Source organism: Ranitomeya variabilis, chromosome 2, assembly GCF_051348905.1.
Source record: "Ranitomeya variabilis isolate aRanVar5 chromosome 2, aRanVar5.hap1, whole genome shotgun sequence".
Taxonomy (NCBI): Eukaryota; Metazoa; Chordata; class Amphibia; order Anura; family Dendrobatidae; genus Ranitomeya; species Ranitomeya variabilis.
The window spans coordinates 386,786,809-386,814,603 of NC_135233.1; the positions used below are offsets into that span (position 1 = coordinate 386,786,809).

Consider the following 27,795-nt stretch of genomic DNA (forward strand, 5'->3'; position numbering starts at 1 on the left):
GTGGTAAAAGATAGAGAATCCTCCATCACTTTTTTTTTGCACACAAGAAAAAGTAATAAAACATTGATGGTAAAAACGGACACATCTGACCCAGCACACAGGAAAAGCACGAAAAATTAAATTGGCTGAACGAGTAGCAGCGAGTGTGAGAATCCTGGAAATCATTGTCTTTTATTTTTTTTTGCATACAACTAAAAAACACATGCCGCATGGGCCAAAAAACGCCGATCAAAATCAATCCAGTTTTCTCATATAGAAAAAAGTAGATGTGTGGATGCGGCCTTATTAGAAGACGGACAGCGCACAAATACAACATGGATGGTATCTGAGTGCAGTCCGATTTTTATTTTTTTTTTCATGGACCCATTTACTTGAATGGGAGATTTTGCACCCAATGTTTCGGTCTGTATTTGACGACTGAAGATCAATACAGAAATAAAGACGGATATGTGAACATTGAGTACTATGGGTTTTATCTCCCAAAATTGGATAAAACGTGCCTGTACATCATGGCTGTGTGGATGGAAAGTTCTTATGTCCTACTTTTATGTTCTTCTTTGTGTGGCTTAGATATTTCAAGCAGCGATGAAGCCGCAATCAAACAGAAAAATTTTCCATGACAGAATTTATTTTCACCCCAAATTGCAATCCTGAATGTCACATACAGCTGTGTGAAAAAGTATTTGCCCCCTTCCTGATTTCCTATTCTTTCGCATGTTTGTCACACTTAAATGTTTCAGATCACCAAACAAATGTAAATATTAGACGAAGCTAACACAAGTAATCACAAAATGCAGTTTATAACTGAAGGTCTTTTTTACTAAGGGAAAAAGAAGTCCAAACCTACAGGACCCTGTGCGAAAAAAGTGATTGCCACCCCCCTCCTAAAACATAAATTAATTGTGGTTTATCTCATCTTTGGGCAGCTGGGTTGACATTCCCTAGCCACACCTATTCTCAATCAAGAAATTACTTAAGTAGGACCTGTCTGACAAAGTGAAGTAGACCACAAGATCCTCAAAAGCTAGACATCATACCGCGATCCAAAGAAATTCTGGAACAAATGAAAAACAAAGTTATTGAGATCTATCAGTGTGGCGTAAGCAAAGTCCTGACCTTCATCCGATTAAGATGCTGTGGCATGACCTTAAAAAGACGTTTCATGCTCGGAAAACCTCCAATGTGGCTGAAATACAACAATTCTGCAAGGATGACAGGGCCAAAATTCATCCAGAGTGTTGTAACTCATTGCGAGTTATTGCAGTTGCTGCTGCTAAGGGTGGCCCAACCAGTTATTAGGTTTAGGGGGCAATCACTTTTTCACACAGGGCCCTGTAGGTTTGGATTTCTTTTTTCTTTAATAATAAAGACCTTAACTTATAAACTGCATCTTGTGATTACTTGTGTTATCTTTGTCTAATATTTAGATTTGTTTGGTGACCTGAGGCATGAGAGAAACATGCAAAAGAATAGGAAATCGGGAAGGGGGCAAATACTTTTCACAAAAACTGTAGGTCTGTGGTGAGCCCTGATGTGGTGTGAACAGAGCCTTTAGCGTAACCTCCCCCAATGGGTGACACTGGTATACAGTGCAGCTAGGTCCAGTGTGGGGGCTGTCAGTTTTTCTCTACACCTGGGTTGCAGGGCGACATTACTTACCAATGATCACATCCCAATAACCACACACTGCCCATGATGCAAATATCAGATTATTTCTGCCACTTGCCGCTGATTTCTCCGACACTCATCTGCAAAAAAAATCTACACTTGGAGTAAAAGGAGCAATTTTGGCCTTTTTTAATGTTACCACAGAAGCAGCTGAGAAGATAACATCGTCCAGTCTCTATCATTGTCCCAGTGGGATTCTAACTACCAGGTCTGGCATTGTGCGGGGTTCCCTGCGAGAGTAGGACAGTGGTTTGGCACTAGTTCTAGGTTTTGGCACATATGAGTCTATGAGATGTTGTCCGGTGCAGGTCATTGCCACCTGCGAGGGTTCAGTCCGGTCGCTGGGCCGGAACATGTGATATGTTCACATAATACAGCATCCGCCATGTTTTCATCCAGTCTTGCTTCTGCATCATCATCCGGGGGTCAGGTCCAGGGGGGCCATGAGTGGACTCATCTTTGCAGTGCAAAATCTACTCTTATTGCTTTTGCTCCTTTTGAGTCTTCACATTTTTCGGGTTTTTAATGTTGCCGTCTATGGAGGGTAGAAGGGGCAATAACAGAATCCATTTGGTCCTGCTTCCTGATATTATGGCGCCATTGTCGAGTCCTTCTTAATGATGTGTAGGTGTAAGTCCTCGTTTAACCCACAGAGACAAATAAATGGAATCTGTTTGTCTCTATGACCCCATCCCACCCTTCCCACCCACTCGTCAACCTCTCCCCCCACCACATTAAAGAAGCATTTTATCCCACTTTTTGTGGGTTGCTTGACCGCACATTTTGCTCATATGCCACCCTTTGCCCAATCAGATACTGTGCTGCCTGTGTGGCTCCTGGGGGTCCAGTGATGGTCACTTTCCTGCTTCTTGTTCCTGGAACAAATTCCCCTTTCTTTGAGATTTGAATTCTGGCTCCTGTCAGCTCTTGATATTCCACAAGCGTCTTGCCACCTTTGCCCAGTATTGCACCCACCAATGTCTCTGGCACGGCCATCTCTAGCGTTTCTTTGCCTGCAACACTTTCTGCAGCCAACTTGTCCATGAGAATTCCTCCCCCGCCGAGCCCGAGAGCAGGAGTAGCTTCACCTGTATACGATGTTAGAAGACTGACTGCTGCAGGATGGACGCCACCGACAAGGGGGTTAAATCCAAGGCCTGTACTGTAACCATAACTGGCCAGCGTATTCAGGGCGGTAGAGATGGCTAAGAGGTCCCCACCAGAAATGGCTGGAGGGGCTGGAGGTGCAGTAGGAAAAGGGGCAATGGTAGGTTCGGCACTCCCTCCAGCATAAGGGGATCCTGTTGGGTTTGAGTTGGCCACAGGACCCTGAGAGTTGATGTAGCTGATGTTCAGATGGGCTGTCCCCTGTGGGGGGTCCTCTCGTGCTTTGTGTATGATGTTTCGTATGGCTCTTTGAACTTGATTTGGCTCTCCACTCACTGTCACCACCCTTTCCTGGAGGTTTGGTCCTGCAGGTTTTTGGGACAGTTGAACCCATGCCCCTGACTCTTCCATGATACTCCGAACTGTGGATCCACCCTTGCCAATAATTAGCCCGGCTGTTGTGTTAGGGACAATTAGTTTGGCCTAAGGAAGTAAAACAAGAAAAGTACTTCAGGCTGGATGGTAAATTATGGGCACAGAAGGGGGCACAGTGGTAAATATCGGACAAGGATGAGATTATATATTGGAATAAAAGTAGTATTAAATGTTAGACAGAAATAGTGATGGGATCAGGGAGGAAAATATTCAGTAATGATGGGATCAGGGTTGAAAATGTTGGGCAATGATGAGATCAGGGTGGTAAATATTAGGGAAGCATGGGATCAGGGTGGTAAATATTGGGTAGAATGGTGTCAGGGTGGTAAATATTGGGCTAGGATGGGATCAGTTTGGTAAATATTGGGCAATCCTGGGATCAGGGTGATAAATATTGGACTAGGATGGGATTAGGGTGGTAAATATTGGACTAGGATGAAATCAGGATGGTAAATATTGGGCTAGGAAGAAGTCGGTGGTAAATATTGGGCTGGGAAAATCTAGCAATCGCAAAAGTCATAAAAAAATCACATTTATTAGTAGATTAAAACACGAAAGGGAAAATTTTAAAAAACATAACGGTTGACGCATTTCGAGCTACAAAAGAGCTAGTGTTGCTCGAAACGCGTCCACCGTTATCATGTTTTTTTAAATTTACTCAGGAAACCAGGCTAAAGTCTCTGTGCACTGCACCCTTATTCTAGGAATTTCTCAACCCACTGAGCTGATGGCTGCTCCATTGTGTTTTTCTACCTGGTAAATATTGGGCTAGGGTGGGATCAGGGTAGTACATATTGGACAGTGATGAGATCAGGGTGGTAAATATTGGGCAAGCATGAGATCGGGGTGGTAAATATTGGGCTAGGATGAGATCAAGGTGGTAAATATTGGGTTAGCATGAGATCAAGGTGGTAAATATTGGGTAAGGATGGGATCAAGGTGGTAAATGTTGGGCTAGGATGGGATCAAGGTGGTAAAAATTGTGCAAGCATGGGATTAGGGTGGTAACTATTGGACAAGCATGGGATCAGGGTGTGAAATATTGGGCAGGAATGTGATAAGGGTGGTAAATATTGCACAAAGACAAAGTCAGGGTGAAAATATTGGAAAGGAATAGTGTCAGAATGGTACATATTGGCGAAAGATGGAGTCATGCTTGTAAATATTGGGCAAGGATGGGATCAGGGTGGTAAATACTGGGCTAGGATGGGATCAGGGTGGTAAATATTGGGCTATTATGGGACCAGTGTGGTAAATATTAGGCAATCATGGGATCAGGTTGGTATATACTGGGTAAGGATGGGATTAGGGTAGTAAATATTGAGCTAGGACGGGATTAGGGTGGTAAATATAGGGCTACGATAGGAGGAATAGTGTCAGAATGGTAAATATTGGCCATAGATGGAGTCGTGCTTGTAAATATTGGGCTAGGATGGGATTAGGGTGGTAAATATTGGGCTAGGATGGATTAGGGTGGTAAATATTGGGCTAGGATGGGATCAGGGTGGTAAGTATTGGGCTATTATGGGATCAGTGTGGTAAATATTGGGCAATCATGGGATCATGGTGGTATATACTGGGTGAGGATGGGATTAGGGTAGTAAATATTGAGCTAGGACGGGATTAGGGTGGTAAATATAGGGCTACGATAGGAGGAATAGTGTCAGAATGGTAAATATTGGCCATAGATGGAGTCGTGCTTGTAAATATTGGGCTAGGATGGGATTAGGGTGGTAAATATTGGGCTAGGATGGGATCAGGGTGGTAAATATGGCGCTACGATGGGAGGAATAGTGTCAGAATGGTAAATATTGGCCATAGATGGAGTCATGCTTGTAAATATTGGGCAAGGATGGGATCAGGGTGGTAAATACTGGGTAAGGATGGGATTAGGGTAGTAAATATTGGTCTAGAATGGGATTAGGGTGGTAAATATTGGGCTAGGATGGGATCAGGGTGGTAAATATTGGACTATGATGGGAGGAATAATGTCAGAATGGTAAATATTGGGCTAGGATGGGATCAGGGTGGTAAATATTGGGCTACGATGGGAGGAATAATGTCAGAATGGTAAATATTGGCCATAGATGGAGTCATACTTGTAAATATTGAGCAAAATGGGCTCTGAGAGGTAAACAGTAGACAGGAGTGGAATCAGGGTGGAAAATTTTGTATGGAAAGGGGTTAGCATGGTAAATATTGGGCTGAGATGGATAAGGTTGGTAAATATTGGACAGGGATGGGATCATTGGCCTAATATTGGACGCAGTGGGTTCATGATAGTAAATATTGGACGAATATTGTGAGGGTAGGGATGAGATGAGAGTTAAATATTGGACAAGGATGACATCAGGTGGCAAATATTGGGTAGGAATAACGTGAGGTTGAGAAATATTGAACAGTGATACCATCAGGGCGACATATGTACTGTGACAACATCTACAACATGCTGCCAACTTCGAAGTGGCACTGACCTGCTTGGCCCGCTCGGCACTGATGTTGTTCTGGGCCGGGATGAGCACACCCAGGTCCGACTTGGTTGCTCCTTGTGGCACCTCCCGCACCTTCTCTGCTATGAAGTTATGCACAGACATTAGCGCCTCTGCGGTTCCCTGCACCAGACACACGCGCTCCGTTGTCCCTATGACACATGACAAACAGAGTAAATAACAAGAACATGAGAAACGTTGAGGAGATCAGCAGCCGCCCACCTATCTGCTCTCCATCAGAAGCCCCATTGCCTCCAGTGTTGCCCTCCTTACTGTCACCTGGATCCCGATCTTTCCTGCCTCTGTTAGATAGGAGCTCCTGCTCAGGGGCGCCCCTTGTTGGCAGCATAGTGTTAGTTTCTGTGCAGATTATCCATGCAGTTTATAGTCTGGAGGAAATGGCACAAGATCACTTCTTGCCTTGGGCAGCAGAGGCTGGCGGTGGGGTCTGTTGGAGAGCGTCAGTAGGCAGCTCTGACCTCTCACTAATATATACCTCCATGAATGTCACTGCCCCTGGAGGTTACAGCTGATGATTCATGGACACAGATGGACGATTTCTACCCACAAAATTACAGAGAATAATCAAAAATGCATCACGTGACACAGCAATGACCAACTGAGGCAGCAGGCTGCACAGTCACATGTCCCATGATGTGATGATGTCCCTATCCTGGCAATGACTGTTATCTAATGATGTCACATTCTAGAAATCTCCATTACATACCTTACATGTCACTTACCCTGACATTTATAGTTGCCCTCATTATATAATTTATGCTCATCATGTTCTCATAATGATTCAGTTTAACTCTCAATGTAAATTATCCCAATGACATCACTTACTCTGGTAATGTCAATTACCCTGATGATGTCACTTACTCTGATAATGTCAGTTACCCCGATGATGTCACGTACTCTGATAATGTCAGTTACCCCGATGATGTCACTTACTCTGATAATGTCAGTTACCCCGATGATGTCACTTATTCTGATAATGTCAGTTACCCCGATGATGTCACTTACTCTGATAATGTCAGTTACCCCGATGATGTCACTTACTCTGATAATGTCAGTTACTCCGATGATGTCACTTACTCTGATAATGTCAGAGTCAGTTACTCCAATGATGTCACTTTCTCTGATAATGTCAGAGTCAGTTACTCCAATGATGTCACTTTCTCTGATAATGTCAGAGTCAGTTACTCCAATGATGTCACTTTCTCTGATAATGTCAGAGTCAGTTACTCCAATGATGTCACTTTCTCTGATAATGTCAGTTACTCCGATGATGTCACTTACTCTGATAATGTCAATTACCCTGATGATGTCACTTACTCTAGTAATGTCAGTTACCCCGATGATGTCACTTACTCTGATAATGTCAGTTACCCCGATGATGTCACTTACTCTGATAATGTCAATTACCCTGATGATGTCACTTACTCTGATAATGTCAGTTACCCCGATGATGTCACTTACTCTGATAATGTCAGTTACCCTGATGATGTCACTTACTCTGATAATGTCAGAGTCAGTTACTCCAATGATGTCACTTTCTCTGATAATGTCAGTTACCCCGATGATGTCACTTACTCTGATAATGTCAGTTACCCTGATGATGTCACTTACTCTGATAATGTCAGTTACTCCGATGATGTCACTTTCTCTGATAATGTCAGTTACTCCGATGATGTCACTTACTCTGATAATGTCAGTTACCCTGATGATGTCACTTACTCTGATAATGTCAGTTAATCAGATGATGTCACTTACTCTGATAATGTCATTTACTCTGATGATGTCACTTACTCTGGTAATGTCAGTTACCCTTATGATGTCACTTACTCTGGTAATGTCAGTTACCCTTATGATGTCACTTACTCTGATAATGTCAGTTACTCCGATGATGTCACTTACTCTGATAATGTAATTTACTCTGATGATGTCACTTACTCTGGTAATGTCAGTTACCCTTATGATGTCACTTACTCTGATAATGTCAGTTAATCAGATGATGTCACTTACTCTGATGATGTCACTTACTCTGATAATGTCAGTTACTCTGATGATGTCCCTTACTCTGATAATGTCAGTTACCCCGATGATGTCACTTACTCTGATAATGTCAGTTACTCCGATGATGTCACTTACTCTGATAATGTCAGTTACTCCAATGATGTCCCTTACTCTGATAATGTCAGTTACCCCGATGATGTCCCTTACTCTGATAATGTCAGTTACCCCGATGATGTCACTTACTCTGATAATGTCAGTTACTCCGATGATGTCACTTACTCTGATAATGTCAGTTACCCCGATGATGTCACTTACTCTGATAATGTCAGTTACTCCAATGATGTCCCTTACTCTGATAATGTCAGTTACCCCGATGATGTCACGTACTCTGATAATGTCAGTTACCCTGATGATGTCACTTATTTTGGTAAGGTCAGTTACCCTGATGATGTCACTTATTCTGGTAATGTCAGTGACCCCGATGATGTCACTTACTCTGATAATGTCAGTTACTCCAATGATGTCATTTACTCTGATAATGTCAGTTACCCTGATGATGTCACTTATTTTGGTAAGGTCAGTTACCCTGATGATGTCACTTATTCTGGTAATGTCAGTTACTCTGATGACATCACTCTGATAATCTCAGTTACCCTGATGATGTCATCTACAGCGTAGTTGCTCTCATAATGTCACCTACTCCAATGATGTCACTATCACTTGGTACGATATTAACACCCTGGACAAAGTCACTAACCCTGCAGCTGTCATCAATCCTTACAATGTTTTTTGTGTGTCTGACTAGACAGAGCTGAGGACACGACTCAAGGAAAATATAAGAGAAAAGATCAGATGTGTCAGGAATCATATTAACATTCATATCCACATATTTTCACTAAATCTTATTTATATTGATGCTTATTTTTTATTGTATTCCTATACTCTTATATTCTGATTGTAGATTTTTGTTGCTATTTTTTGTACCATCTTAAGACGCTCCTGTCTGAGATGTGGTCCTGCCTTGTTTACTTTGGAATGGAGGGACAGAGAAAAAAAATGCTACCAAAATCAGTGAAACTACGCCAATTGGAGGAGCGTTAGATTACAAACTACAGCGAAGATCCCTCGTTAACACATATCTATCTAAGGTTGGTCTCCATTAAATGGAAGTCCATGGTGCTTTGAGTTGGCTTTCAAAGGGTCTTGTAATTTAGACTTTCCCTTTCATCATATGTGGAGGTCGTAGCTGCCTGATCTACAGTCTCGAGCTCCCATGTGAACCCCAGTTTGGGACACTCGGGGTGACTATGGAGCGTGTGACATGAACATGAGATGCCGTGCATGATTTGGGGTGCACTCCTCCATCATGTGTAGTCTTGGGGGTGGGAAGGTACCTGTCTGAGCGCCACACACACTTTGGTGCGACATTCGCTGCCGATGTGGAGGTTACAGACTCCAAGAGGATTTAGTGATTGCTTATAATCTACCTAGAAAAATAAAGCAGCAAAAGTCGGAAAAGTGGAGACAAAGAGATGATTTATCACACGCTTCAGTGAGAAGATTCGCTGCACCCTCCCTAGTGTTTCGGCATCTCTGCGCCTGGTGCCGGCTAACATTGACGTTTCCATGGTGACGCCAGGGTTCAGCGCTTACTATGGAAACAGCAAAAGGTCTGAGCTGCAGCCCATTACACAATGGGCAGCCATTCACCATCAGCTATCGTCATGGCAACAGAGGCCTGCTGTCTTCTGCTGAGCCTGACTGGCTGTGAGCCATCACCATGGAAACCTTTTTTAATTTAAGGTTTGGCCTAATAGGGCCAAAAGGAGCTGAAGCCGCCACTCAGGCTCCACCCCTAGAGCCAACACCACCTTAAAACCATTTACCCTTCCCCCATTTGTTCATCTGGAACTTAAATAGGTGTCTTCAAGGAACATCCCAGATGTAAGGAAAAAGGCTTCCAAAATGGAGGCCTATAACACCCAGGGTGACGTGAGACAAGTGCAAATTCGAAGTAGTACACAAGCTCCAATGTCACAAGAAACCAGTCAGAACCATACACAGTCCAGATCTCTCCACAGTCACCTATTCACCTTTTTCCGAGACATCACACAAGTTTCTACATTCTAAAAGATTGTGAGAACAGAAATGTCCACAAGACGTCACCATACACAGTGTATAATGGCCCCAAGTGGCAGATAAAGCCCTACATAATCTGAAAGGTTACAATCCATCACAGCGTCACAAAAAGTCAATATTGTCACCAAAGTAGCCGACAATAACAATGTCAGCTCATGTGTGCTTTACTGTGTGCGCCGTCAGGTCACAGTCCATAAATCACTTATAGTGTCCATCCGTCATATCCAAAGAAGCCAACATAACATTCTGCTACATACATAAACCTCAACATCCACCCCAAGAGAAGCGCTCTGTGAAAACAGCCCATCCTCAGAGGAGCTGTCCCTCATAGACAGCCCATCCCCATAGGAACTCTCGCTCATAGACAACCCATCTCCAGAGAAGCACTTCCCCATACACAGCCCATAACAAGAGGCATCCATAGACATCCCATTCCCAGAGGAACTCTCCTTCATAGACATCCCATCCTCAGAGGAACTCTCCCCTCATAAACAGCCAATCCCCAGAGGATCTCTCCTTCATAGACATCCCATTCCCAGAGGAGCTCTCCCTCAGCCTAGCCTCAGAGAAGCTCTCATAGACAACCCATCCCTATAGGAGCTCTCTTTCATAGACAGTCCATTCCCATAGTAGCTCTCCCTCATAGACAGCCCATCCCCAAAGGAACTCTCTCTGAAAACAGCCAATCCCCAGAGGAGCTCTCTCTAAGAACAGAACATCCCCAGAGGAGATTTCCTCCCTCACAGCCTATCCCCAGAGGAGCTATCCCCCATACACAGCCTATACACAGTTGCTGTCTGAAAACAGTCCATCCCCAAAGAAGCTCTCCTTCTTTGACAGCCCATCCCCAGAGGAGCTCTCCTTCATACATAGCCCATCTCCAGAGGAGCTGTCACTCATAAACAGCCAATCCCCAGAGGAGCTCTCTCTGATAACAGACCATCCCCGAAAGGAGTTTCCATTCACAGCCTATCACCAGAGAAGCTCCTCCTTATAAACAGTCCATACACAGAGGAGCACTTATACAGCTCATCCCCATAGGAACAAAAGCTCATCCCCAGATAAGCTCTTCCTCTTACACACCCCATATCAAAAGAGCTCCAACAGATAGCCCATCCCCAAAGAAACTCTTGCTGATAGACAGACCATCCCAAGAGAAGCTCTCCCCCATACACAGCCAACATATCAATAGAGCTCTCATAAACAGTTTATTCCCAGAGGAACTCTCCCTCATAGACCGCACATTCCCAGAGAAGCTCTCCCTCATAGACAGCCCATTCCCAGAGGAGCTTTCCCTCATAGACAGTCCATTACTAGAGGACCTCTCCCTCATAGACAGTCGATAACTAGAGGAGCTCTCCCTCATAGACATTCCATCCCCAGAAGAGCTCTTGCTCACAGACGGCCCATCTTTATAAGAGTTTTGCATCACAGACTGTGTCTGCATTCTGGTATATTTACCTCTAGATTATAACCTCAGGGTATTAGAGTTCCTCAGTTTTCTTACAGTTAGGATTTCTCTCTGTCTGTTATAAAGCATCATCTTCAGCTTTGCATAGTGCAAGTACATACCCATTGTTGTGCACATAGATCAGCTTGGACCTCCCCAACCAACCTTTACTGTACCAATGTACACACATAACAGACAAGAAAGTTGGCATGTCCATAGCACATAGACTGACCTGGATAAAAGTCTTTAGACTTGGACAGTTTGATGGTGGCCCCTGTTTCGCGCTGAAGCTGGACAATTGTTTGACCTCCTTTTCCGATAATGGAGCCAGCAGCATAACTCGGTATCAGTACCTTCAGGAAAAGCTCACTGTCATCTCCTGAAAAATATAACACAATTCTGCTGTAACACATCTCAACAATAAAAATGACCATCAGATTATCCCTGCATGATCAATCTGGTGAATTCCCCTGCCCAATGTAGTATATAGAAGACCTGTCAGCTTTCCTGTGTGATACAGGAGGGTAGGTGTCTCCCAGGCAGCCAAATTTTGCCATGCCCTGAAGTGGGATTCAGCCATTCTACCATAGATAAAAAGAACCCAGCACTCAACTTAAGAATATATGATGCACTTAAATTTTTTCGTAGTACCAACAAACGTTTCAGTCATAAAGACCTTCATCAGTTACGTACTGGCGTAGTAGAGAGTGATTAGTAGAAGTATGTGTTAAGTCCGTTACCGCGTAATTGTTTAATCAAAATATATGGCCATTAAGTCGGATAGGGGGAGATCCGTGCTTCTTGATGGGAGACAGTATCTGAGTATAGACGCGGTGTCTACCGCTTGTCTGTGAGGATGGTGGCGTGCCGTGTTGAGTGCCGGGTTCTTTTTATCTATACGTATGGTGTGGGAGCCTACCCGTGCACCCTCTCCAGTAGTCCTCACGTCCTGTCTCTTCATTCTACCATAGATGTCATACTCCAGTGTATTGAATTCTACTATAGAATATACAGTAGTGTGGTGTGAGATATATATACGGTATATAATTTGAATTGGAAGACATTAATTCACTTGTACAGACACCCAGTGTGGTGTCTATCTCTGTTTTAAATTCTACTCTTAATTTTTTGTTATTACATTTTCTGTATTATGTGTTTTTCAGTCAAATAATATTTTTATCAATTTTGGCTATCTCACTCCTGGTTTTGTGTAGGATTTATATGTGTGAGGAGACAGTTTGGGGATTAGGGAGGAGAGTGGGATGGGAAATGTGTGTGCATGTGTAGACAGTAATGGGGGCAGGGGGAATATGTAAGGAGATAGTATGGTGAGTGGAGGGGAATGTGTGAGGAGAAAATATGGGGAGTGGGGGAAAATATGTGAAGAGACAGTATGGGGGATGGGAAAGGAAATGCATGAGGAGACAGTATGGGGAGCAAAGGGGGGGAAATGTAAGGAGATAGTATGGTAAAGAGGAGAATGCGTGAGGAGACCAATATGGAGAGTGGTGCAGGATTGTGTAAAGAGAAAGTATGAGGAAGGAGGGGGTAAATGTGCGGGGAGACAATAGAGAGGAGAAATATATGGTAGTAGATAAGTGTGGGGGACACTATTGAGGAGAATAGTGTGAGGAGACAGTATGGAGTAGAAAAGTATGAGGGGGCACAATATAGAGATTGGGCAGTATAGGGGGACACATTATGAGGGCAAAGCAAGGAGGAGATAGTATGACACGGAGGGAGGGTGTGAGGACTAGAGACTGCCGTACAGGGGAGGGACAAAGTGTGAGAGCACAGTGTGAAGAGAGGGCATAGTATGGAAAGGAGAAGACAGTGTGTAGGTCATTTACCATAAGAGGGACAGTGAGAGAGGGTCTTGTTTTGTTCAGGGAGCATAGTGAGGGCCCATATTTAGGGGCTCAGTATTTGGCTGCTACTTTTAAGGGTACCATATCAAGGTGTGCCACAGAAGACCGGAGAAGAGAGAAGTCTGCAGAGGTAAACAGTGGATGTGAAATGCTATCCTGGTATCAAGACAAGATGGAGAAGAAAAGAAGGAGAAGGACTCCAATCAGAGAAGATGTTATCTATAAGGTACCTGGAGGTAAATGGTTATTTGTGATACTACTGTATGGTATGTAGTCTGACAATGGCTGCTAACAACAACTCCTAGTTTCTCCTTACCATTGTTAAAGGCATACTCAGAATTATAGGTTTATATAATACAACTGTATATGGAGTGGCCTTACATTATAATTGATCACTGTACTAAGCATGGTGTTTTATTAATGTACTGATTGTGGTTCTGATGATGTAGTCATATACTGATAGTGTTCTGATTATGTATTTATGTACTGATGGTGGTTCTGCTGATGTATTCATGTATTGATGGTGGTTCTTGTGATGTACTCATGTATTGATGGTGGTTCTTGTGATGTAGTTCTGTACAATTGGTGGTTCCAATGATGTATTTCTGTACTGATAGGGATTCTGGTTCTTTTTTGTTAATTTTTCCATTTGATTACATCTGCTATCATAGGAGCACATTTCACCTGGTATCTCCACCCTCATTACGCACTGCTGGACCACCCTTAGAGGAATTTTCATCAGCACACCAGGTCAGCTGCATTAAAGGGATTGTCCAGGTTTGTAATGAAAGTCTAGAGTGACTGCAGACTTCTGAATCTTCAGTGTGCACAAAGCTCGATGTTGGGATTCTCCGGTGCCGGCGGATAGAGTGGGAAGTCATGTAACTGCAAGTATGTGATTTGGATACATGCGGTCACGTGCCGTCTGTTTGTTGGTTTATTGTATAGAGGATCTGTCAGCTCTATTACGTGGTTTGTTATATAGAGGATCTGTCATCTCTCTTCTGTGGTGGTATGTTTTATAGAGGATTTCTCAGCTCTCTTGTGTGGTGCAATATATAGAGGATCTGCCAGCTCTCCTGTGTGGTGCAGTATATAATCTGTCAGTTCTCCTGTGTGGTGCAGTATATAGAGGATGTCAGCTCTCCTGTATGGTGTAGTATATAGATGATCTGTCAGCTCTCCTGTGTGGTGTAGTATATAGATGATCTGCCAGCTCTCCTGTGTGGTGCAGTATATAATCTGTCAGCTCTCCTGTGTGGTGCAGTATATAGAGGATGTCAGCTCTCCTCTATGGTGTAGTATATAGATGATCTGTCAGCTCTCCTGTGTGGTGTAGTATATAGATGATCTGCCAGCTCTCCTGTGTGGTGCAGTATATAATCTGTCAGCTCTCCTGTGTGGTGCAGTATATAGAGGATGTCAGCTCTCATGTGATATGTAGAATATAGAGTTTCTGTCAGCTCTCCTGTGTGGTGTAGTATATAGAGGATCTGTCAGCTCCCCTGTGTAGTGTAGTATATAGAGGATCTGTCAGCTCTCCTGTGTGGTGTAGTATATAGAGGATCTGTCAGCTCTCCAGTGTAGTGTAGTATATAGAGGATCTGTCAGCTCTCCTGTGTAGTGTAGTATATAGAGGATCTGTCAGCTCTCCTTGTGGTGTAGTATATAGAGGATCTGTCCTGTGTAGTGTAGAATATAGAGGATCTGTCAGCTTTCCTGTGTGGTGTAGTATATAGAGCATCTGTCAGCTCTCCTGTGTGGTGTAGAGTATAGAGGATCTGTCAGCTCTCCAGTGTAGTGTAGTATATAGAGGATCTGTCAGCTCTCCTGTGTGGTGCACTATATAGAGGATCTGTCAGCTCTCCTGTGTGGTGTAGAGTATAGAGGATCTGTCAGCTCTCCAGTGTAGTGTAGTATATAGAGGTTCTGTCAGCTCTCCTGTGTGGTGCACTATATAGAGGATGTCAGCTCTCCTGTGTGGTGTAGTATATAGAGGATCTGTCATCTCACCTGTGTGGTGCTGTATATAGAGGATCTATCGGCTCTCCTGTGTGGTGTATTATATAGAGGATCTGTCAGCTCTCCTGTGTGGTGTAGTATATAGGGGATCTGTCAGCTCTGCTGTGTGGTGTAGTATATAGAGGATCTGTCAGCTCTCCTGTGTGGTGCAGCATATAGAGGATCTGTCGGCTCTCCTTGTGGTGTAGTATATAGAGGATCTGTCAGCTCTCCTGTGAGGCGTAGTATATAGAGTGTGTCATCGCTCTTCTGTGGTGGTATATTGTATAGACGATCTGTCAGCTCTCCTGTGTGGTGTAGTATATAGAAGATCTGTCAGCTCTCCTGTGTAGTGTAGTATATAGAGGATCTGTCAGCTCTCCTGTGTGGTGCAGCATATAGAGGATCTGTCGGCTCTCCTTGTGGTGTAGAGTATAGAGGATTGTCCTGTGTGATATAGAATATAGAGGATCTGTCAGCTGTCCTGTGTAGTGTAGTATATAGAGGATCTGTCAGCTCTCCTGTGTGGTGTAGTATATAGAGGATTTGTCAGCTCTCCTGTGTGGTGTAGTATATAGAGCATCTGCCAGCTCTCCTGTGTGGTGCAGCATATAGAGGATCTGTCGGCTCTCCTTGTGGTGTAGAGTATAGAGGATCTGTCCTGTGTGATGTAGAATATAGAGGATCTGTCAGCTCTCCTTGTGGTGTAGAATATAGAGGATCTGTCAGCTCTCCTTGTGGTGTAGAATATAGAGGATCTGTCAGCTCTCCTGTGTGGTGCAGCATATAGAGGATCTGTCAGCTCTCCTGTGTGGTGCAGCATATAGAGGATCTGTCGGCTCTCCTTGTGGTGTAGAGTATAGAGGATCTGTCCTGTGTGGTGTAGAATATAGAGGATCTGTCATTTCTTCTGTGTGCTTTAGTATATAGAGGATCAGTCAGTTCTCCTGTAGATTCTCTAGATACTACATCTCGCCGGAGAGCTGACACATCCCCTATATATTACACCACACAGAACAACTGACAGATTTTCTCTGTGTGGTGTAATATATAGGTGATCTGTCAGCTCTCTTGTGTGGTATAGTATATAGAGGATCTGTCAGCTCTCCTGCGAGGTGTAGTATCTAGAGAATCTACAGGAGAACTGACTGATCCTCTATATACTACACCACACTGAAGAGCTGAGAGATCCTCTATATACTATGTTATGTAATGACACTAGGTGGGGCTCTTCCCATAGTACTGACCTTTTAAGCGCATTATGAGTCTGCATATGAGTGCAGCCTGCATATGAGTGCAGCTTATCTACGGTGCTGGTCCGATGGGACGTTTATGATCATGTGCCTGCGTCACTTTGCTCTCTCTAACATGTTTGTGTTCACTGTGCTAACATTCAATAACAATACGGGCATGATTACTTCGGGGGTAAAATACGGCAAGTACTTCTATGCCTATATGCATAATCATACTCATCTATCTTTGCATCTTTTATTCCCTCAGCATTACAGTATGTGCAATGACACTAGGTGGGACTCTTTGTATAGTACTGATCCTGCGAGGCGAGTGCATTATGAGTCTGCATATGAGTGCAGCCGGCATATGAGTGCAGCTTATCTATGGTGTTGGTCTGATAGGACATTTATGATCATGTGCCTGCGCCGTTTTGCTCTCTCTGATATGTTTGTATGCACTGTGTTAACATACAGTAACAACACAGGCATGACTACTTCAGGGGTAAAATATATATATATTTTTTATACAACTTTATTGTCAGTACACCGCTCTGGTGTATTCACAAGATGGCTGCGACCAGTCTGCTCCATGTGCCTTCCTCACTGCTGTTTCCTAACAGGTGAATATCATTTAGCTCATTTATTCTACAGAAATATTGGATCGATACGACACACAGTATGCTACCTCTCCCTGAGGAAGCCGCAACTTTTGCGGCGATACGCGTGGGTTTCTTTTCCCACATCTCCTTCCCTCCTCTCTTTTCCATCGGTACACACATGGCCCTAGCCTGATCTCAACATTTGGATCCCACATGGTGTATGTATTTGATTCTTTTTTGACATGCGGGACCTTATCATACTTTGTGGTCTTTTCATTGAGCATGGCTGCATTGGGTAAAGGCCGTTTAGGCATTGATCTTTATTTGCCTGTGGGGTCCATTGTTTTCCATTGATACCTATAGGGCTATATGGTACTGTGATACTAGCAGGTCTACACCTATTTGCTCATATTGTTGTGTTGTTTTGATCTGTGAACCATGTACATATAACTAATTGTTTCTGTATACTAAGCACATTGTATATCGTTATACTACAGGCCATTATATTGTATTGTATGACCATGCTGGAGTAGTTGGGGATGTGGGTTGTCACTCTTTTCCTACATTATCATATTAGGATATGACTTGTGTACAAGATTTGTGCTGTTGCTGCACTTTTAATGTTTTTATCCATTTTTCTGTGTGATGTATCTTTTTGCGTGTTGCATTATTTTTTGTAAAAGCTTACTAATAAAAGATTTTGTATTTTTTACATATGGTTGTGGTGCTCCCTTCCGTGTGGACTTGATGTTTTTCTATGGGTTAAGTCTCTATATACTACACTACACAGGAGAGCTGATAGATCCTCTATATACTACACCACACGGGAGAGCTGACAGATCCTCTATACTCTACACCACACAGGAGAGCTGACAGATCCTCTATATACTACACCACACGGGACAGATCCTCTATATACTACACCACACAGGAGAGCTGACAGATCCTCTATATATTACACCACACAGGGGAGCTGACAGATCCTCTATATACTACACCACACAGGAGAGCTGACAGATCCTCTATATACTACACCACACAGGACAGATCCTCTATATACTACACCACACAGGGGAGCTGACAGATCCTCTATATACTACACCACACAGGAGAGCTGACAGATCCTCTATATACTACACCACACAGGACAGATCCTCTATATACTATACCACACAGGAGAGCTGACAGATCCTCTATATACTACACCACACAGGACAGATCCTCTATATACTATACCACACAGGAGAGCTGACAGATCCTCTATATACTACACCACACAGGACAGATCCTCTATACTTTACATCACAAGGAGAGCTGACAGATCCTCTATATACTACACCACACAGGACAGATCCTCTATATACTATACCACACAGGAGAGCTGACAGATCCTCTATATACTGCACCACATAGGAGAGCTGACAGATCCTCTATATACTGCACCACACAGGAGAGCTGACAGATCCTCTCAGGGCCGGACTGGGACTAAAATTCAGCCCTGGCATTTGAAGTTACACAGGCCCACTTGTCACATGGTGACTGTATAATATCTTTGTACACTTGTAGGCAGGGCCGGTTTTAGGCAAAGTGGGGCCCTAGGCAAAGTTTAAAATGGGTCCCCAAATGCTAACATATTGCACATCACACAGAAGCCTTTCTGTTGTATTTACGTGCGCTGAGTTCAGGCCGCTAAACGAGTTTGATCGACAATACTGAAGTTGTTCAACGCTTGTTTCCCGGCCTCTTTCCACCAGTTGAGGAATAATGATGAGACAGAACGATCACTAATAGATCACCATACAGTATCATGTTTTCAGCAGCACATCTACAGTTTACACTGGCAATGTGCTGCTGACAACAAGGCTTTTTGTTCCAGCAAAAACAATCCGAATATGCAGCATTTTACTTGTTTAGTAAAATACACCCCATAGTCCTCCATATATTATAATGTGCTCCATAGTCCTCCATATAGTATAATACACTCCCTATAGTCCTCCATATATTAAAATACACTGCTCAGTCCTCCACATAGTATAATACACTCCTCATAGTCCTCCATATAGCATAATACAATCCTCATAGTCCTCCATATAGCATAATACAATCCTCATAGTGCTCCATATAGTATAATGCACCGCCACAGTCATCCATGTAGTACAATTCACTTCCCATAGTATAATGCACCCCATAGTTCTTCATATAGTATAACGTATTCCCCATAGTCCTCGATACAGTATAATGCAGCCCACATATAGTATAATGCAGCCACCCCAGAGTATAATGCAGCCACCCCAGAGTATAATGCAGCCACCCCACAGAGTATAATGCAGCCACCCCAGAGTATGTAACCCCCATAGAATATAATACAGCCCACCTCCCCATAATATATAATGTAGCCCCCCATAGAATATAATGCAGCCCTCCATAGTATATAACGCAGCCTCCCCCATAGAATATAATATACCCCCACAATAGTATATAACACAGCCACATAGTACATAACATGGCCTCCCCCATAGAATATAATATACTCCCCATAGTATATAGCAAAGCCCGCATATTATATAGCACAAACCGCATAGTATACAGCACAGCCTGCATACTATAGCACAGCTCGCGTAGTAGATAACACAGCCCACACAGCAGTATTCAGCACAGACCACACAGTAGTATACAGCACAGACCACACAGTAGTATACAGCACAGCCCACGTAGAAGTATACAGCACAGTCCACACAGTAGTATACAGCACAGCCCACAGAGTAATATATACTGCACAGCCCACAAAGTAATATATACAGCACAGCCCACAAAGTAATATATACAGCACAGCCCACAGAGTACTATATACAGCACAGCCCACAGAGAACTATATACAGCACAGCCCACAGAGAACTATATAAAGCACAGCCCAGAGTACTATATACAGCACAGCCCAGAGTACTATATAAAGCACAGCCCAGAGAGTACTATATACAGCACAGCCCAGAGAGTACTATATACAGCACAGCCCAGAGTACTATATACAGCACAGCCCACAGAGTACTATACACAGCACAGCCCACAGAGTACTATATACAGCACAGCCCACAGAGTACTATATACAGCACAGCCCACAGAGTACTATATACAGCACAGCCCACAGAGTACTATATACAGCACAGCCCACAGAGTACTATATACAGCACAGCCCACAGAGTACTATATACAGCACAGCCCACAGAGTACTATATACAGCACAGCCCACAGAGAACTATATACAGCACACAGTAGTATACAGCACAGAGCACAGCCCACAGAGAACTATATACAGCCCACAGCAGTATACAGCACAGAGCACAGCCCACAGAGAACTATATACAGCCCACAGCAGTATACAGCACAGAGCACAGCCCACAGAGAACTATATACAGCCCACAGAGAACTATATACAGCCCACAGTAGTATACAGCACAGAGCACAGCCCACAGAGAACTATATACAGCCCACAGCAGTATACAGCACAGAGCACAGCCCACAGAGAGCTATATACAGCCCACAGCAGTATACAGCACAGAGCACAGCCCACAGAGAACTATATACAGCCCACAGTAGTATACAGCACAGAGCACAGCCCACAGAGAACTATATACAGCCCACAGTAGTATACAGCACAGAGCACAGCCCACAGAGTACTATATACAGCCCACAGTAGTATACAGCACAGAGCACAGCCCACAGAGAACTATATACAGCCCACAGTAGTATACAGCACAGAGCACAGCCCACAGAGAGCTATATACAGCCCACAGTAGTATACAGCACAGAGCACAGCCCACAGAGAACTATATACAGCCCACAGCAGTATACAGCACAGAGCACAGCCCACAGAGAGCTATATACAGCCCACAGCAGTATACAGCACAGAGCACAGCCCACAGAGAGCTATATACAGCCCACAGTAGTATACAGCACAGAGCACAGCCCACAGAGAACTATATATAGCACAGAGCAGTATACAGCACAGAGCACAGCCCACAGAGAACTATATACAGCCCACAGTAGTATACAGCACAGAGCACAGCCCACAGAGAACTATATACAGCCCACAGCAGTATACAGCACAGAGCACAGCCCACAGAGAACTATATACAGCCCACATCTCTTCTCTTCCTCCCCTCACCTCCTCCGAGAATGGCCCCACAGTCCAGAAAAAAAAAAAACTCTCCTCACCTCTCCTCGTGCCCAGCGTTGCTTCCTGGTTCCTGCTCCTTTCTCAGCAGCTGCAGTCTGCCCGGGACACAGCAGGTGCGCGATGATATGACATCATCGCGCACCCGCAGTGTCAGAGGCAGAGCGGGGAATGATGGGAGAGGAGCGTCTGTAGACGCTCTCTCCTCCATCATTGCATTCAACTGTACCGGCGTCTATACGCCGGTATAGTTGAATGCGACGGCGGGGGCGGCGGATTGAGCGGCCCACCACTGGCACCGGCCCTTCTGGCATTTGCCAGAAGTGCCCTATGGCCAGTCCGGCCCTGGATCCTCTATATACTACACCACACAGGAGAGCTGACAGATCCTCTGTACAATAAGCCAACACACCTGGCACATGAACCCATGTATCCAAATCGCATACTTGTGGTTACGTGACCTGTGTGGTGCAGGATATAGAGGATCTGTCAGCTCTCCTGTATGGTGTAATATATAGAGAACCTGTCCGGAGTGGTGAAATATGTAGAAATATTTGTAATTTTTTGTCTATTCTTTTGGTTCTGCTGATAGGTTTGTTTTTGTAAACATCCATGAAATTAACTGCCAATTTATTATTCACATCCTCCTAGTCATAGTAAAGTGTCACTTCCCAGTATTACATGTCTAATTAGTGGTAATATTGCCAAACTGTGTAGGGAAACTTCCGTGTGCTATTTTGGGTTAGAGCTAAGGTTACGATTAAGGCTAGAATTGGAGAAAGGCTGGGTTTTAGAGCTCTGGTTTTGGTTAGGGTTGGGGTTAGTGCTAAGGTTATTGTTAGAGATAGGCTTAGAGCAGTGGTGGTTAGAGGTATTGTTATGCTTAGATATAGATTTCACAGAAAAGTTATGGTTAGCACACATAAAATTGCAATCATTTTTAATTTATAATGCATAGTAATGATGAAAATGTTTTAAATTAATGAGTTATAATTTGATGAAATATTTTTGTAACAAGAGAATATTTTTAACTCCAAACAAAAGGTTCAAAGTGAAGGGATACAAGGCGAAATACAAGGAGAAGAACCACGTAGATGGTTGTCAGCGCACAGAGGAATGTTGAGCATGATGAGAAAGGAACAGAGGCGTTAGGTAGTTAGAGGAGAAGTACATCATTATTCTCTACATCATGAAGCCTGGACCGGGGACGGGAAGTAACAGGCAAGCCATTTCCTGCCGAAGATGTTCGTGTTTGGAATTTCTTTGCCTCCAGTCCAGGAGAAATTTTATCTGCCATAAATACCTTTAAATGATTGTAGGGTAACAGATGTGCAAGTCATATTTCTTTACAGACATGAAGCTGCTAAATGAGAGTTTCTTCATAAATAACAAATAACCTAAGAACCTGTTACTTATCCCAGCAACTATCCACCTATCAACTCTGAATTTGACAAGTAATCCAGCGAACTGCTGTGACATCATCACACAATCCATTTGAAGGCAGACTCGGGCAGATATGTGCTGTATGAGTTTTCAGTAAACTTTACATTCAGTTACCATGTGCACTTCAGGAATCTGCCTCATCATTGATTTTTCTCAGCTGGCTAATCATCTGGTCCCTGCTTATTTATCATTTGTCTGCATTTACCTCCTGGCTGAGACCTGCAGTTAACTAATTGTCTTCTGTAAGCATAACAAAGTCTTTTCTGCTTTTACTGGTGCTGTTCACACTATTGTACTGCTGCAATAATTTGTAATCTTTTCTTCAAGCAAGTATTCAGTTTGCTTGTTCATCACTATGGCCTGCGGTTAACAACTTGTTTGATTATTGTATTTGTCTGCCATTTGACCATCTGTCTACTGATAGCATAGAACTCTGCCATTAATCATTTGTTTGCTGCATGTCCTGGACTGACTATACATCTACAGTTTCTGTGTATGATGACACTCCTAGCAATGTCTTCTGTTGTTTCCTGCTCCATTTGTCTGCCTGCCTTTCAGCATACCTTTCCATGTTCTGTCATGCAAATCCTGAATACTGTGCCATATCTTTTGGTCTATATTGCTCACCAGAATGCGAACTGCTGATGGCCAGACACTATGGATGTCCACATATGACCAGAGATAAATGCTGGTGGCCAGAAACTAGATATGACCAGAGATGATTGCTCATGGTCAGACAATTTAGATGACCACAAATGTCTACACTGTGGATGGTCAGAAACTAGACATGAACAGAGATGACAGCAGGTAGCCAAATACTAGAGATAACTGCGGGTGCCCAAACACCATAGAGACCAGAAAAGACCATAGATGACTGCAGAAGTCTGGAAACAAGACATGAACAGAGATGGCAGCAGATAGCCGGACATTAGAGACTGCAGATGGGGGGAGGAAAGAGATACCAGAGATAACTACAGGTGTTTAGATACCGGAGATGATCAGAGATGACACTTTGAAGATGGATGCTACAGATTACCAAAGGTTACTGAAGGTGGCCACGCACTGCACAAGACTAGAGATGACTGCAAGTGATCAAACATTAGAGATTTCCAAAAATGACTGCAGGAAATATAAAAAAAATATTTTCTGTGTGTTCAGGAGGTCAGTGCATTTTTCTCATTCTCAGTTCGCATCCCACTATCCTCGCCTGACTTCACTGTCCTATATAGAATATTCTGTGTCATGCAGACTTTGTTGCCTACGTTCAGTCTCCTCTTTCCCCTCTAGACTTTTCTGCCCTATATAAACCCATTTGCCCCCTCCTGTCCAACTGGAATTTTTCATACCTATTTGTGACCTTCAGATCCCTTTATCCCACCTTTTTCAGCCTTATTGTCCTCCCAGCCTCCCGTTTATTCCTCCAAACCCATCTATTCCCTTGCAGATACCCAGACTTATTTGTCCTTCCAAGAACCCTCTGTCTAATCCATGCTCCTCTAATATCTCCAGACATCTTTCTTCCCAGAACTCATCTGTCCCTTTCAGTCTCTTTTATTCCCCCCCATACCCCTCACAACATCTGAAGACCTCTCTATTCTTTCCAGACACCTGTGTCCCATTCAGTCTTCTTTTTCTTAAGTGTTCATTGCTCCTACCTTTATACCTTTATAATACAGGCGTTTTGGAAAGGGCTGCAGTCAGCCAAAAAACAAGCTCGTTTGCGGATTGAATGTTCTTATTAATGATTGTTTCCATATAGCTTGCATCGGCCCATGTAAATAAGGCTCCTAGCCTAGCGCTAATTGACTTGTCAGCACTCAGTATAGCCAGAAATCTAGCCCTATAAATGTCCTCAAATGATGATTAGAAGTATGGTTGAGAAGTCCTGTGTACTAGAATTAAGGTGGCTGTTAGTACTGTATTTAGGTATGCTGGCTAGAGGAGTGTGAAGGGGAAAGAGGGGTCTGGAGATGACAGAGAAATCTGGAAGGGACGGACGGGTCTGAATGAGGACAGTAGGGTTTGGTAGGGACAAATGGACCTGGAAGAGATAGAGTAGTTTGGAGGAGGACAGAGGGTCTGGAGAGGACAGAGGAGTTTGGAGGTGACAGAGGAGTGTGGAAGAGGATAGATGGGTTTGGCTGTAAACAGTAGTTTGGAGGGAGTAAAGGGGTCTGTCAGGGACAGAGGGGTCTGTCAGGGACAGAGGAGTCTGGTGGATGACAGAAGAATCTTGAAGGGACTGAGGGATCTAGAGAGGAAAAGAAAGTCTGGAGGGAACAGAGGTGTCTGGAGGAAGATAGAGGGCTTTGGAAGGACAGAGGACCTTGGAGGGGTCAAAGGGGTCTCAATGAGGACAATGGGGTCTGGTGGGGACAGATTGAACTGGAATGGATAGAGGAGTTTGGAGGTGACAGGACTGTGACAGAGGAGTGTGGCAGAGGATAGAGGGTTTGGGCTGTAAACAGTAGTTTGAAGGGAGTAAAGGGGCAGAGGAGTCTGGAGGAAGGGACAGAGGAGTCTGGAGGATGACAGAAGAATCTAGAGGAGACTGAGGGGTCTAGAGCGAAAAGGGGAAACAAGGGAACAAAGGTGTCTGGAGGAGGATATAGGGCTTTGGAAGGACAGAGGACCTTGGAGGGGGCAAAGGGGTCTGGAGAAGAACAGAGGAGTATGGAGAGGCCAGAGGAATTTGGAAATGGACAGAGGGGTCTGAAATGGTCAGAGGAGTCTGGTAGCATTTTTCCCCTCTCCTGACATGTAGGCTGAGCTGAACCCAGTGTTCAGGTGTATGTGGGAGTCAGGAGAGACAGGTGTCAGCTGGACAGACAGCTAACACGGCGTATCAACGACTGTGCATGACACTATCGCTAACCATACACACGAGCTGTTCACAGATCCGGCTGACCGTGGTGAGAGCTGCTGATAATATGGAGTCTATAATGGTCGTGCACATAAAATTAACGGCAAATGCTACTAAAATAAGCTGGATCTGCCGAAGATCTCCAGAAAAATATTGTTTTTCTATGGCGTCTACTACACCTGTCCTCTCTGTCATCACTGAAAGGAAGCAAATCCCCATCAAGGAAAAAAAACAAGTCGTCACAGCAGAGGCGGGACAAGCTCTCTTTGTGTCCAAGGCAGGGGGTTTAGAATAACGCCCCCCCAGCCATGACAGTCGTTCAGCCATCAGCAGTGATTTGTCCCTGCTGTCCACGTCTGTGCCAGTGACGTCAATATATACAGAATATGTCTCATTATTCCGACTCAGCGGTAACCTTGTCTAGATGACATTCTTCATGTGGGGGCTGATTTATGAAACTGTCTAAAAATAAAAATGGCCTCTGTTGCCCATAGCAACTAATCACAGCGCAGCTTTCATTTCATATTTTGCTCTTGACAAATGAAAGCTGCTCTGTGATTGGTTGCTATGAGCAAAAAAGACAGGGTTGCTTTAATGCAGCTTCAGAAATCTGCCCTCATGATGGAGTCGTAACAGGTCCCCCCAAAAGATGACACTGAGAGGGACTATGTGACCTAATCATCCAAAGGGCCTTTTGCATAGGGCGACGATCATTCAAACGTTAATTCCCTACCATTTCCCAGTGTAAACTGCCAGGCAATCGACAAAGAAAAAGCTCTTTTGTCGTTGATTGCTTCTTTTATGTGGGCACAAAAATTATCTTGGTCGGGAGCAGATCCCTCGTGTAAACAATAGTGATGGAGTACAACCCATTATTGTGATGGGAAAATGAGCGCCGATCGATTTTCCTATATCGTCACGATCACAGGGGGTTAACTCCTGAGATGCAATAGGCGCTCTGCCATCACATCTTTGGTTTCAGGGCAAGGTTCTTACCCAGGCCTGCTCTAGTCAGGCCTTGGCGTCCATATCTACTAATATTCCACGCGCTTCCTCCCATCGGTCAATTAGAGGTTTGGATGTTTGGAGTTCGTGCTACTTTCTTTCTATTCTGTTGATGGGCACTTGCCTTTGTTGCCCCCCGTGTGCAGGAAGATATTGGTGGAATAAGGAACTATAACATCTACTCGGAGGCCTGAGCCAAGCACCATATGATCCTCTGTGTTTCCAAAAATGGGTGCTTTAAGAGGCTCAATGTGCAACCCAGGAGATTTGTTTTCAAAATATCCTGATCCCCATTCTCTGGATGTTCAGATTTCAGTGATTCCCCCCAAAAACAGCCTTCAAGAAAATGAAATGTGGTGGAATTAGTGGAATTGACAAAGGACACAAAAGCCCCGAGGGTCCACAGTCTGCAGACAATGGAAGGGTTAATGAATGGAGATGACATGGAGGAGGTTGCACCATCCCGTCCATGACGTTCTACCGAGGATCAGCAGCAAAATGACAGAAGGAAAATGCAGATCCTGAACTCAACCCCTCAACATCTCCATTGGGTCAAAACTCCCCCATGTAGAGCGAACAAAGATCAATGTCATCGGGTCACAGCTGCCCGACCTACAATCATGACCATAGAGCTGAGGTTCTCCTCAAAACCCAGCAGCCACCCAGAAAAATAGACCTCATGATCGTGTTGTCGTATAATACCACATATCCGGACTGACCTGCTGTGTTGGACCTCTTGGTGCTGGACGCCTCGGTTGGGGTCTCCAGGGGTCTCTTCCTTGAATCTGAAGCCTCCGTCTCCATCTGTGGGTTTTGCTGCTGCTGTGCAGGAGGATAAGGAGCGTTCTGATGGAGAGACCCTCCAGCCATTGTGGCCCTAGAGGCAGCAACTGAGGAATAGAGACTAGAAGGCTGGAGAGCTGAGTGTGGGGCGGTGGGGGTCTCACAGTGCCATTAATGTAGAAGGTCTCCTGGGCTGTGATGATGGTGGAGCCCCCGGTGTGTGTCCTCCCTGCCTCTCTTATTGCTGTTTCTTCATTTCATATTATCCCTCCCCCACAGCTGAGGACAAAAAAAAATCAGGGATGGAAAAGACAAAGGGAGGAAGGAAATGGGATGTGAGAGGGTTTATACAGAGAGGAGGATGAGAGGGGGAGGGGGCCGCAATGAAGAGGGGAAGCAAGATTTGGGGGGTTCAGTCTGATCAGATTCTGGAATTGGGATGAGGGGATCAGTCCTGTACGAGGCACAGAATTAGCATCTCTATAGAAGGAGCTGGGAGCAGAGGGCCAGGGGCTGACGTCAG

At 44.2% G+C, this 27,795-nt stretch overlaps 1 protein-coding gene and 1 long non-coding RNA gene across 4 annotated transcripts in view; one reads left to right on the forward strand and one right to left on the reverse strand.

The window, feature by feature from the left end:
- LOC143806219 (uncharacterized) overlaps nucleotides 1–23,071 on the forward strand; it is a 98,581-nt gene extending 75,510 nt beyond the window's left edge. Inside the window, exons 1-3 of one of the 2 annotated variants that reach the window (XR_013221410.1) lie at nucleotides 9,143–9,662; nucleotides 13,847–13,952; nucleotides 22,223–23,071. This is a non-coding gene — a long non-coding RNA (uncharacterized LOC143806219). Of the gene's footprint in view, nucleotides 1–9,142; nucleotides 9,663–13,846; nucleotides 13,953–22,222 lie in introns of those variants that run through there. The other variant, XR_013221409.1, reaches the window with a different exon arrangement.
- On the reverse strand, nucleotides 1,774–27,795 carry LOC143806217 (RNA-binding protein Nova-2-like). Of its 2 annotated transcripts, none has more exons than XM_077286359.1 (4): nucleotides 27,209–27,795; nucleotides 11,540–11,686; nucleotides 5,685–5,851; nucleotides 1,774–3,258 (listed from the first exon to the last, which is right to left on the reverse strand). In XM_077286359.1, the coding sequence occupies exons 1-4, from the start codon at nucleotides 27,357–27,359 to the stop codon at nucleotides 2,416–2,418; spliced, it is 1,308 nt and encodes a 435-aa protein (XP_077142474.1). In that variant the 5' UTR covers nucleotides 27,360–27,795; the 3' UTR covers nucleotides 1,774–2,415. The 2 variants fall into 2 exon arrangements, with proteins under 2 accessions (XP_077142474.1, XP_077142475.1); XM_077286360.1 differs by lacking the exon at nucleotides 27,209–27,795 and adding an exon at nucleotides 25,900–25,961.